Source organism: Bactrocera tryoni, chromosome 3 (genome assembly GCF_016617805.1).
Source record: "Bactrocera tryoni isolate S06 chromosome 3, CSIRO_BtryS06_freeze2, whole genome shotgun sequence".
In the NCBI taxonomy this organism is placed as follows: Eukaryota; Metazoa; Arthropoda; class Insecta; order Diptera; family Tephritidae; genus Bactrocera; species Bactrocera tryoni.
Genome location: NC_052501.1, coordinates 18010625 through 18024247, shown reverse-complemented (window position 1 = coordinate 18024247; position 13623 = coordinate 18010625). Strand labels below are relative to the sequence as shown.

General features: G+C 35.9%; 2 protein-coding genes and 1 long non-coding RNA gene across 6 annotated transcripts in view; 1 reads left to right on the top strand and 2 right to left on the bottom strand.

Moving 5' to 3' along the window:
* LOC120772703 (mitochondrial thiamine pyrophosphate carrier-like) overlaps window positions 1-4614 on the bottom strand; it is a 150410-nt gene extending 145796 nt beyond the window's left edge. Inside the window, exon 1 of the mRNA XM_040101448.1 lies at window positions 4471-4614. The gene's annotated coding sequence lies outside the window, so the exon portion shown is untranslated. The remainder of the gene's footprint in view (window positions 1-4470) is intronic.
* LOC120772702 (sodium channel protein 60E) overlaps window positions 1-13623 on the top strand; it is a 284826-nt gene that overhangs the window by 234589 nt on the left and 36614 nt on the right. For all 4 annotated transcript variants that reach the window (XM_040101447.1, XM_040101445.1, XM_040101446.1 and 1 more), the window contains exons 3-13: window positions 8623-8831; window positions 8905-9232; window positions 9296-9378; window positions 9618-9837; window positions 9904-10038; window positions 10105-10326; window positions 10392-10968; window positions 12764-12852; window positions 12927-13052; window positions 13122-13292; window positions 13360-13553. In XM_040101447.1, coding sequence (XP_039957381.1) covers window positions 8623-8831; window positions 8905-9232; window positions 9296-9378; window positions 9618-9837; window positions 9904-10038; window positions 10105-10326; window positions 10392-10968; window positions 12764-12852; window positions 12927-13052; window positions 13122-13292; window positions 13360-13553 — 2354 coding nt within the window. The remainder of the gene's footprint in view (window positions 1-8622; window positions 8832-8904; window positions 9233-9295; window positions 9379-9617; window positions 9838-9903; window positions 10039-10104; window positions 10327-10391; window positions 10969-12763; window positions 12853-12926; window positions 13053-13121; window positions 13293-13359; window positions 13554-13623) is intronic.
* LOC120772705 lies at window positions 7662-8355 on the bottom strand. Its single transcript, XR_005705082.1, has 3 exons — window positions 8265-8355; window positions 7901-7989; window positions 7662-7820 (listed from the first exon to the last, which is right to left on the bottom strand). It is a non-coding gene; the product is annotated as an uncharacterized LOC120772705 (long non-coding RNA).

Here is a 13623-nt window from a genome sequence, read left to right as displayed (position 1 = left end):
AAAGAGACGACGGGTTAGGATAGCAATGTCAGAAAAGTATGTTGGAATTGGTTTAGGAATTCAAGTCTAGATATTTGGAATGGTCAGTCAAATTGCCTGAGATCCAACTCAGAGTTGACAGTTCTTGGCCGAATAAAAAATTCGGGTACTTTCCGGTTACGTAGACCCGACTGTCGTAGGAACGGATCCTTCAAACTCATTAGTGAAAGACTAAAGATTAAAAATATGATCAACGTCCCACGACACAGATTCCGCCTTCTTGTCGTGCTCTTTACCGGGCACGCCACGCACAAGAAACACTTGTCCTACATGGACCTAATCTCTTGCGCAAACTGCCGGATTTGCGACATCGAACCGGAAACTCCAGGACACCTCATTATAGATAGTCCAGCAATTTGTAGAAGCAGGCTCAAGGCTTGGGGATCCACTTACGTGGACAGGGAGCACATCACCTGGAGGCAGGCAGGGAGCAAGCTCCTGGAATTATTCAGAGTGCTGTACCTTTGTGACTATATGTTATATCGGAGAGGGCACAACAGACCAAAGGTCGCAGTGCAAAACCGCAATTATCAATTGCTATCTCTCAATCTTAGGAAGTTTTATTTAAAAAAATATTGGTAACTTTTGGTACGTACTGAGCAATGTTAAGGCATTGGGCATAAAAACGGAACGCGTACGAAGCCAATGTTTTCTAATTTCGTTTCGATTAATGAAATTGTGTCTAAAAAAGTGTTCCAGAATAAAAAATACACCCTGCTGAGGCACCTAACACACAAATGAATGAGTAAATTTGTGCAATGTTAAAAGGTGCCTAGATAATATGAAGCTGGAAGGTAAGAAGCCTCAAAGTATGCAAATAACTTTTTATCACGCCGCCATTAAAAGTAAATCAGGCAAAATGCCAGTGGAAATGGGTTGTGCTTTTGACTGACAAAGCGCGGGAACGCCGCAACAAACAACAACGCGAGTGGCAAATATAAATAGGCAGCCGCGACTTCGGAAAGATGTGAAGGACACGCCGGCATAGGCGGCAAAATGGCAGCTGCGAAACGGAAATGAACCGTTTTTGCTAGCATTTATGGCATTAAGATAACTTAACATAAATTTACAACAACAAATAGAAACAAAGAGCGACGCGCTAACGAACTGCCAAAGGAGCGCGAGGAAATTTCGAAAGGATAACAGGCAACGCAACGGTAAAAGCAACAATGGAAAAAAATCTTTTTGATTTATAAAATAAAGTGAAAGTTGAAAAGGTTAAGTGGAAAATAGACAAATCGTGGAGAGAGAGAGAGGGAGAGAGAGAGAGAGAGAAGCGGTGTAAAGGTAAATGGTACGCGCCAATGGGTTTGTAAAAGCCTGGCTGGCAGTTAGACGACGGAATTTGCTGCGTCATAAACGCTTTAATTTCCGCCCAACATGACAAGCGGTTTGTGTACACTCTGACACACACACACACAAACACTGGCAAAATAGTGGCTTTCACTTTCATTCGCTGGTTTGTTGTAATGCTTTGAAAATCCCGCAATAAACATTTTCGCGTCAATTTGTTGGTAAACGCCCTTTTGCGCCCTCAAGTATGCAATGCTAATAAGAAATAGGCATACAGTTTGCAAAATATAAAGTTGAAATTAAAATAAAAATTAAAATGAAAAAAGGAATGCATTATAATACGGCAAGCAGAATGGCACTCTCAAGGACGCGCAATGCTTTCGCCGACAAAAAGTTAAGTTAGTTAAGTTAAGTTAGACAAAAGCGTGGAACCGAAATGAAGGGTGGATAGTGGATGATACGAAAGATCAGCGATTGTTAATAATATACGTACAGACATTTATTTATGTGTATGAAATATATATGTATGTATGTATGTATAATGTACATATATACAATTATACCTTGAACCGTGAATGTTAAGTTTGTAGCACAAAGAAAAAAGTCCCTTAATTCTTGAGTTATCGATATGCAATTTTGTGCATGTTTTTTTCTCCCCAATTAACTGCTTATTTGTCAGAACAGTCGATATCGGACCACTATATGATATAGCTGCCATACAAACTGATTTATCAAACTGAAGCCCTGTATGGAATATATATATGTTCACGAAATTTGGCATAGATTATTGTTTAAGGAAACGATTCAATCTTCGAGCATATTGCTTATATCGGAATACGGTAGCATATAGCTGCCTTACAAACTGATCGATCAAAATACGGTCCTTGCATTGACAACTTCTGTTGTTGACGCGATAACTTTAGGAAATTTAGCGTTGTATTATCCCAGGCACATGTACAATCTCCAATCTATCAAAATTGACAGATCGAACAACTATAGCATAAGTACATATAAACGTACATATATATACATATGTACATAGCTGCCATACAAAGTGACCGAACGAAATTATTTTTTATATTTTTATTTATTTGATTTCTATACCCTTTTAAGCCTTAAGAAAAGCTCTTCTAAATGGTATTACAGCTTCGGTTAACCCTTTTTATTTATTCCTTTTTTCATAGTTGACGAAACAATTGCTTTTGTTGTCTAACAAACAATAGTCACAGCCACTGCGCGCGCCTTTAATGTGCTGCTGAACTCAATTTTCACACTTTGGATAAAATTTTTTTTCAACACACACACACACACACTGTTACACAAACTAGTATCTTCTACCTACTTAAGTAGGTACTTAAGCGACAAAATATATGTATATGTATGTACATGCTTGCAAGATGTGTCCAAGTTTAATGTCAACAAAGGCAAACTGCCTAGTGTTATGCGCTATTTTCCTTAGAAAAGATATAGTCATACAAAATTATATGCTATCTTCGCAATTCTATTATACACTTGACGCCTATTTGCTGCTACACAGCTGCTTGAGACTAGCAGTGGCAGATTTAATGAGCGTACCAACCGACTATGCTGATATTATCAACGCTTTGCCACACCTCTACCCTACCACAATATAACCACATAGTTAATAATTTCTTCCATGTAGACAATTTCTACTCTTGCTTATTGTCTCAAGACATTAATTGCAGTTGCTTTTTGGCGCTTCTTTTATTGTTATAATTTTATTGCTATGAAAGCTTGTATTGCCGCAACGTGGCTTTAATTAAGCATCTTAGGAAAGTTTCTTTCCTCTTTTATATATTTTAATATAATTTGAGATAGTTGATATTGTATGTAAGTTTCCTAATAAGTAGAGAAACACAGTCGTTTTATCGTATTTTTGCATACTTTTCGTTTTCATAACAGAATTTTCGTTGCTTAATTATACACGTTTATTTATTATATTTTTTTTTTTTTGCTGCTGATCATTTGCTTTTTGGTCTAAGTAAACCTTTTTAACCAGTTTTTAAACAAAAAAATCTAATCGATTATATTTAAAAACGTGTTTAATAAATTTATTGTCTTTGAAAAGCACACTCAAGTTTGAAATATGTATGTTTGACAAAACTTTTAAATTATTTTTAAGTATTTGTACATACAAATTTTCTAAACAATTTACACAAACGGCATTCGAGCTATATTTTATAAACATATATTTTTTTGAGCGCTCTCTTTATATACACACATTTTACCGAGTCGCACACCTAATTTTAGTCTTGCCGAAATATTACTATTAACAATTAATAAATAAAAAATTAATGTTTTCTATAACTTTTCATTTAAAATTTAGGTTTTTCTCCACATTAAAGCAAATTCTGTTTCATTATAATGAAAATTCTAGATAGCGTCTCATGAATTTATTGGCTATATTTCACCTAATATATAAAAAGTAGATTGTATATACATATGTACATAAATAAAATTGTTATCAAAAGTGATTGAAAGTAAATCTGAAAACGGCACAAAAGAGCATTATTGATTGTCGTTATCAATTAAAACTTTTTCTACTAATAGCACCAGCCCAATAGCAATAATTTCAAACAGCTGTTTTGGCAGCCGTATACACAACGTACTACATATGTATGTACATACATATACATATGTATGTATGTATGTGCAAAAACCAAAAATTGGGCCAGCTTGGCAACTGTGGACAATGGAATAATTTCATTGAATTAAATACTAACATGTTTCATAAAACAATTGTGAAATCTCTATTTAAGCCAGACGCTGCCAAATTAGGAAACTAAACCATAAGCTACATACGTACATACACTTAATGCGTGCTACTTTGAGTTCATTCCTCAAATATGTAAATGTTTGGTAGCACTAGAATTAGGTTTAAATTATGTTATATCAACAAGTATAGATAAAAATTTATATAATAATATTTGTGCATACATTAGATAGAAAAACTTACAAAATTTCCACAAGAACTAACTAACTTCCGCTACAGGAGGCCTTCTGATTTGTATAAGAGTAGTGTCACGTAGTCAAATTATTATTTTTTACCTATTTGTTGATGTTTAGCACGTAAATACAATTGTTATTTTTGTAATGTATCAGTTCCATGCGACTTACTTTGTAATCAGTTAAAGATAATTGCTAACGCATCTACCTAATCTTGACAGTGAACCAATATAAACAATTTTGAAGTATGCAAAGAAGCTCCACAAAAAATTGTAATCAATTCTCAACCACTCTTGGCAAACAAAAGAAATATTACACGCCGTCTAGATATGTACTACATAATAAACAACACAAAGACAACAGCCGGTATTTGTAGTAGGTAAACAAGTTATGTATTTGGTAGGCTAACTTGACCGGCGGAGCGAATTGGAACGCCGTATCAAAAAGCTAAAAGCAAGAATATTTCGAAGTCACATCAGCAAAAGCAGAGAACTTCGAAAGAATGCGCAACAAAAAAATGTACAGCTGTGGTCATTTCAATAAAATTAGAGCGCATTTATTTTGTGTATTAACATTATTTGATACGACCTTGATTATGGAAATCCTCATATCACCAGACAAACCATAGAACTTTTTCATTTTAACTAATAACATCGAATTCTTATTAGAACACCAACTGAAAGTGCTGGAAAAGCACCATTTTGCAAAATTATTTGTAGAATTTCATTAAATTGCAGGCTTTTCAAACAGTTTATTATACACATGCATAAATGTATAATAAGTGGACAGCTTCGTTTAAAATTAGCACATTCACGCACAATTTGCTATGCACAAAATACACGCTTTAACCGCAAAAGCATCATTTGGCGCAACAACAAGAATAAGCACTCGCACTCCGATAACCGTAAGCTCATCCCAATAAGAATATTAGACATTTAACTAAATGACAATTATGCCGCATTTTTGCGGATATTTTAATTATGATTTCACTCACCAAATTATTATCTTATTATAAAAACACAAATTTTGTCTCAAAATTGCATAATTCGCAACTTTTTCTGTTACACAATTACCGCAAAATGTACAAATATTCTTGTTGACCACGCTATAAGCTACTTTTTCCATACGATAGCAAACGACGCGGCGAAACGAATGTAAACAATAGAAGGGGTGTTCGAAACTCGAAGCCAGATGTTGCCGACACTGAAAGCTTTGCCAGATGTAAAGACTAAAATTTTATGTCAATTGTTATAATTTGTCGAAGTGCTTTCAAGTTCAAATTATCTTTAAGTTTAATTTGTATATTTAAATTGTTTGAACGAAAGCTTATTCCAAATCTGTTATTATTTAAAACTAAGATATGTAGTAAACACAGAAATATTTGATATCTGACACGACACTGGATCGACGAAATTCAAGCAGCATCACATGGCTGTCATTCGTTTTTAGTAAAGTATAAAGCTATATCAGCAAAAAATATTTAACTACGAATTCGCCGTTGAAATGAAGCGCACATAAAATTTTGTATGTTCATTTCTGCTATGTGATACTCACAACCTTTATACTAATAGTTTAGGAAGTTTTTATTAGTGAATACAAAAAACTATGTTAATTGTTAATTTTACGATAATTGAGCTTATACAACCGGAAATCATTCTTATTAATATCATCCCTGAAGTACGTTCCAAACATTCAAACATGGCAACATGTTTAACCAGAGAACATAAAACAATTGAACAATAAAATTGTTTATTTATTTATTTAAATATGACCTGTAAAATAATACAAACAGAATATGAAACTAAAGGAACTGGCTGCTTCGGCCTTCGTTGTTTTTTTACCTATTCCTCATTTAGTTGAATAAATCTGGACCCTGTATTTCGATGTTTGGAAATGATCTTATAACAATTATCATTTATGTTCTCTGGTTGAATCCTCAAGTAGAAAAAAAAATTAAAGCGATTCATTTGTTTAAATTACAAATTTGCTATTGTTACAAGATTTTTTCAAATTTTGAAATAGATACATGTGACGGGACTTATTCAACTAAACCTATCCTACTTGAGGAATGTGTAGTGCCGCTGCAAACTGCATACAAAGCTAATTTAAAGGAACTTCAATGTTTCCCATTATTTATACATTAATTATATTTTAAGCAAAACTCATCCTCTTTATTTTGTGTTCTGCAAAATTGAAGAATTTTCCGATTGCAGTTACTATATTTGCAAGTTCTGTACGCATATTTAAATAATTGGTTTATTACTAACTTACAATTGCAGTTACTATATTTGCAAGTTCTGTACCCATATTTAAATAATTGGTTTATTACTAACTTACAAATGCAAGTGCCAAGATTTACTCAACGAATCCTAACCAATTTGAGGAACGTGTAATGCTGCTGTAAAGTGCGTACTTAGCTAATTTAAAGGAACTTCAATGTTTCCAAATATTTGCACATTAATTAGATTTGAAGCGAAACTCCTTAACCTGTTTCCTGCAAAATTGAATGTTTCCTATCGCATATTATAAATAACTGCAGCAATATAAAGGATTTTTTGATGGCAGTTTCTATATTTGCAGGATTCTGTCACTCATATATATGTATATATCAATATTTTTGTCATTACTAGCATTAACTATTGGAAGAATTCAAATGCTTAAGAACATTCTTAAACTAATGGCTAAACAAGCAATGACTCGGCCCATAAATTACAAATCTTTAAAACGATCCCAAACTACAAGCTAAAGTGACTACATTTCAAACCCAATTATCTAACAACACATTACCTAAAAACTTTTTTGACTATTTTGTTCAATCTAAGGGCCTTCGGGCATGGACCGTTACATTATTTTAATATATAGCCTGAGTAGAAGAATACAATAACTAAACAAGTTGTCTTAAACTTATTACTAAACAATATGACATCAAAACTTCAACTGGCTAACATGTTTTCCTATGCCGACTTTGGTAACAGGCAAATTTTAAAACACAACTTTGCTTAATTACTTCCAATACTATTGGGACAGATGTCCCATATTAGAATAAATTTCTCCCCAAGAATGCAAAAATTCAGTTACTATTGCGAACACCAGTTAATGCCTCTATTTCCAAGTACAGAAGACCGTCGTTTCGTTCAATAAACATAAAAACTGCATATCCAATTTTCGAACACATGCTTTTCATCTGTGAACGCCTTGCAAACCAACAACTACTATTTGACTTGTCACTGTTATATGTTTGAGGTTATGCTTAAAACGTGGTATACTATTTGAACAAATGTTTTAACTGAGTAATTCTAAAATCTACAATTATATGTAGCATATCACGAAGTCCACCTTCCATTGCAAATAATAAAAATCACTTTTTATAATTTTTCACCTCCAGCAAAAATTTAAAGAAATTCTTTATTTCAAACAATTTACACTTAATGCAAACTTTTCGAAACGCGCCCAAAAATTTGGGAGCGAAATTTTTACTCGAAGCTTTTTAATGGGATGTCAGGTTGAAGCGTGTAAAAAACCTGCAACAAAATATGAAATGAGAATTAGTTACAATTCATTTGGAGCGCTAGCGCTTCACGCTGTAATGACGAATACTTACATTCTCCAATGCCGTCAACGAGTTTATTTGGACCTTGCGCGCATCTTCCTGCGTTTACGCTTCAACCTCCGCATACGCTTCTTACGCCACTATAATAAAAAGAAAATACACAAAAAATTAGAAAAATTCACAAATTGCAAAAAATTTTCAGCAAAATTGTCAATTCAACCACGTGTGTATACCGAAATCTACAGCAATGGCGGCCGGCCGCACGAAAATGTTTTTAAACCAATGTAAAATGTATTTTAAAGTTACTTGATTTTAAATAAGCATTTTGAACACTTTGCAAACATCAAATTCCAATTGCTGGTTAAATTTTTTTACATATATTTTTACACTTTGTACACTTTTATGGCAAAATTACCTTAGCTCTCATTTTTCTTTCTTCACACGAAGACGGTTAAAGAACGAAAGAAAGATGAACGGAACTTCATTCGCAAGACAACTTTTTGTGAGCAGCGCTACCAACATTTGGCTGATAAAACGCATGCGCTGAATTGTTCAGGGTTGTATTTTTGGTAACGCCACTAGATGTCGCAGAGCGGTGCATTTGCTGATAGGAAATTAGTTACATTAAACGCCCGTCAGGCTTTTCTAATTTGAGCGCACGGTTAAGCGTCCAATTATTAAATGTTCTTTTCAAGTGTTTTAAAAAATTTAATTTTTAAGAATTTACAACGTATTTATACAATTGTTTAATAAAATTATTTATTTCATTGTAGACATTCTGTGTAGTCTCCAAACGATTTCGGAAAAACTACATACACCGCTTCACCGGTACGAAAAGTCTCTTCCTTTTCCACCCATGGAGTACAGCACGTCGGGTCTGCGTCTACATAGCAACGAATCAATTCTTCGACTACTGCGTCATGGCTACAATTCTATTCAACTGCATTTTTTTAGCTATGACCGAGACGGTGGAAGAGGCCGAGTAAGTTTCGTAAAGCAAAACATAACCTCCACAGCATATAATATTTATATGCACATCCTCTTCCTGTTTGCAGATATATCTTCCTAGCAATTTACTCCATTGAAATGGTAATCAAAATCGTTGCCAAAGGCTTCCTACTCAACAAGTACACCTATCTGCGCAATCCATGGAATTGGCTGGACTTTGTTGTAATAACGAGTGGTTATGCCACTATCGGCATGGAGGTGGGCAATCTGGCCGGTTTACGTACATTTCGCGTGTTGCGCGCCCTAAAGACTGTTTCAATAATGCCAGGACTAAAGACTATCATCAATGCACTTTTGCACTCATTCCGCCAATTGGCCGAGGTCATGACATTAACCATTTTTTGCTTAATGGTCTTTGCACTGTTCGCACTACAGGTGTGTACAAAGTAACGGTGTAACTTTTAGAGTGATATAGTAAATCAAATTTCTTCACAACAGGTTTATATGGGTGAACTGAGAAATAAGTGTGTGAGAAATCTTCCAGACGATTGGGTTAATACCACAGACTTGGAGTGGCGCAGGTGCGTAATGAATTATTTCACAAATATTTTTAGGGTTAGGTGTACGCATAGACACGGAAAAACAAGAATTTTTAAGAACTCTTTGCTAATTATAGAATAAAATGAGTAAGATTTACTTAAAATTTTTTAGAGAATATGTCCAAGATATTAAACTTAGGAAAATGCAAAAATAAAAAGCAGGTTTTTTGAAAAGTCTGACTATCCCTAACCCCATGTGCATTTTCCTGTGTTCTCAACAGCTGGATCAACGACACCGACAACTGGCTGTACGACGACGAGGAAATGCCAATGCTTTGTGGCAATTTAACAGGCGCTCGCCACTGCCCTACGGACTACACTTGCCTTTGCGTGGGTGAGAACCCGAATCATGGTTATACGAATTTCGATAACTTTATGTGGTCCATGTTAACGACTTTCCAATTGATTACATTGGACTATTGGGAGAATGTCTACAATATGGTGAGCATTATTGTGGATATTTAAAATAATTATTTTTTTTATATTTTATGAAAATTATTATTACAGGTATTGGCCACATCTGGTCCCATGAGTGTGTCATTTTTTACCGTGGTTGTGTTTTTTGGCTCATTTTATTTAATTAATCTAATGTTAGCCGTAGTTGCACTAAGTTACGAGGAAGAAGCCGAAATCACAAACGAAGTGAGTTGCCATAACCCAACTTACGGACATTTATTTAAAAATGTATTTTTTCAATATATCCTTTAGGAACGCAAGAAAGACTTATTGGATCATCGCGATGATTCAACATTTAGCTTCGACCCGTCCGTTTTAAATGTAAAAAAATTAAATAAGAACAATAAAAAGAAGATCGATTCGCGCAAGGGTGTGCTGCTAGCGTCGTATAGCAAAAAGAAGACACGCCGAAAAAAGGTTAAAGGCGGAAAAGACGGTGCCAACAACAATAACGATAGCAACGGAAATGGCCAAGTAAATTGCCACAACTTTCTTAAACTAATTTCTTATATTTACACATATTTTACACAATTTCACAGAATAAAAGTAGATCCGTTACGCCCAGCCCAGGTCCCAGTCCACGCCACAGCAATGCTGAACGTCCCAAACAGCTGCAATTGCAGCTCACCACAACCCCACAGCAACAACAGCAACAACAACTGCTGTCAACACCCATTGCACAACAACAACAGCTAAAGGAACAACAACAATCACAACAAACACCACAAGCGCTAACACCGAAAGAGGCGCAGACTGCTCGCACACGTATTTGCTTCCAAGACGATGGCAATAAAAATCCCAATATGTTATATCCATCCGATTATAAAGGACAATTGCTGCCTGGCAGCCGTCAGGCCAGCTCCAATTCGAGTGGCGTGAATCGCGAGTCATCGCAAGACGATTCCGGTGTGGTGGATGATCATGAAGAACAGGATACCGGCACCGAAATGGTCAATGTATCCACAGTGGAGCTGCCAAATGAGTTGACCTCGGTGACGTTGGCTCTGTCGCCGCGCGAGGTGCGGCTCATCAAGTGCAATGGCAACATTGCGCGCATTAAGAAGCATAACATTTATGCGCTGCATCAGGAATTCTCTTCGGAAATTGTGGTGATCGGTGAGTGAATGAATAATTGCATACTAAATTTTAAAAAAATACGTTATGTAAAAATATTATATAATATTTTTGGATCTTCTGATCAAATTTGCGTCGAACTGGCTTCTTTCATGCGAGTAGACCATTCAGCTCTGTTAATAAGAATAACATTTTTCACGAAACAGCGAATGAAAACCTTCGTGATGGCATCAGAGAGACAGTAGATCTCAACATCTCTTATGGATTGACTCAACATATTTTGGTTGATGTTTTGGATAGATAGTTTGATTGAAGTTTGAGGGATGCGCTGCGACCCGTGGTCTATTGTGTTCTCTCCTGTTATTACAACACTTCGTTTCACCCAGTCAAATCAAAAAGGTTTAGTAAGGAGTTTGAGCTCTGGTGTCTCGGCTCTTTGATCGCAGAAGCAACACTGATGCAGTGAACAGTATTCTAAATTGAGCAGATGACACCGCAGCCTGCAGTGACCTGCATGAAATCCTTCATTTGTTCTGGAGGAGTATTAACTTTCTTGAACCGTTTTGTATCGAACTCTCCAGAAACAGCCTCGTCTTTCGAAGCCTAGGGACTTGTTGTCGGTAGCGTTTTCTGCTGTCCCTTTCCTTTTTCCGTTACTCCTCTCGTTCCGGTCGTATGTTGTTGTTTCAACGGTCATCTAGTTCCTGTTTGGGTGCTAAGGTTCAGATAAGTTGTCATCGAGCTCATCCAAAGGTATGCCCAGGAAACGTGCTGTTTCGACGGGTCGAACCATAGAGAGAGGGGTGTCAGAACGGATATTTAACCTCATTCGGATTGGTAAGTTTTAAAATAAGGGTCCGGTCGTATCGTACCAATCCATACCGCGAGGAGATCGACTCCCTCATTTCCATTAATCTCTTTATGCCCAGAGATCCATGCTATTGGAATATTGTTTTCCGTGGCAATCTTGCTAAGCATTTCCAGGCACTCGTGTACTTTTTTTGATTTGATTTGAACGGACGAGATTGCCTGAAGTGCCGCTTGACTAACACTGAGGGTGACAATACGTTTCCGGTGACAGTTCATCGTTGGAATAATCTCTGCTCGTCTGCTAATCGCATAAACCTCAGCTGGAAAAATGCTAACTGCTGTTTTCGAGCCGTCTGCATACCATTACATTGCGCTTCTACGAAAGTACTCCTCAAGGATGGAGTACTTCCATTAATTTTCTCAGAATCGTGAGACTTAAAATCCCTTTTCAAATTTAATTTTCTTGATGATGTCATCTCTAGGTAAGGGTGCCAATTGTAGACTCTCTCCAAGCCACCCTGTTTTTGAGCGCTTACTACCGTGTTTTTTCCTTGAACTTTTTTGCTGTCATCCCCATAACAGAGTATGGTTTCAGATTCACCTCTTGTGTAGCGGCTATTGGATACAAGCGCGTTAAAGCTCTTCTTCTTTTTCTTTATTGTTCGGGTCGACCAAAATATGCTTGGCAACCTGTCGAAGACTCTAGATTCATCAAATCCATTGGCTACTGGTGACAAGACCTGAGTTCATGAATACGACGTTGAAACTGTCCAATATTCCCCAAAATAGTCGAGAGCGAATTTGGGTTTTTTCGCTCTCACTTTCCATGTATATGGAAAATTGCATTGTTGGTATGTTTTTATTGGCTCAAAAGAAGTCTACTTTGAAGGTTAAAAATTTGTATAAAAATATGTGAAAACGTTTTTTTTTTGGTCAATCCGGCTCAAATTTGATCAGATGGCACTGAGCATGTATTTTTTTATTATTTACTATACTATATAGTTTTATCAATATTTTCTTTTCTCAGATGATCTTCCCGATCGTAATTGTGATAGATGCATACAATGCTGTGTCAACTATGAAGGTTGGCTGCAGTTCCAGAACTGTCTCTACAAGGTAAATAACTCAATTTAATCAAGTCTATTTAATTTTTATTATTTGTTGTTGTTTTTATATTGCATATATTGCAGGTGGTGCGTGATCCACTTTTCGAATTAGCCATAACGCTCTGCATAGTACTAAATACGGCATTTCTAGCCATGGAGCATCACGGCATGAGTGAGAACTTTCGCAATGCATTAGACGTAGGCAATAAAGTGCGTAATTCAAATATTACTTTCACTTGCAATTATATTTTATAAAGCATACACGTTTTACTCCAACAGGTTTTTACATCGATTTTCACATTCGAATGCATCATTAAGTTAATGGCATTGTCGAAGGATTTTTTTCTATGCGGCTGGAACATTTTCGATCTGATCATTGTGACAGCCAGTTTATTAGACATTATATTTGAGTTGGTGGATGGTCTTAGTGTGCTGCGGGGCTTGCGTTTGGTGCGTAGCGCTTGATTTTCATATATTTATATGTATAAAGATTACTCATTAATTTACTTACGAACAGCTCCGCGTGCTCAAACTAGCGCAATCGTGGACCACAATGAAGGTCCTGCTCAGCATTATCATATCGACAATAGGTGCTTTGGGTAATCTTACCCTGATTTTAGTTATAGTCATATATATTTTCGCTGTGATCGGTATGCAATTGTTTTCGAAAGATTACACACCCGAAAAATTCGATCCAGACCCAGTGCCAAGGCATGTCAATGAAATATAAATTATTTACAAATTTCCGAATTAATTTTTGTGAATTTATGAAAATCTGCTT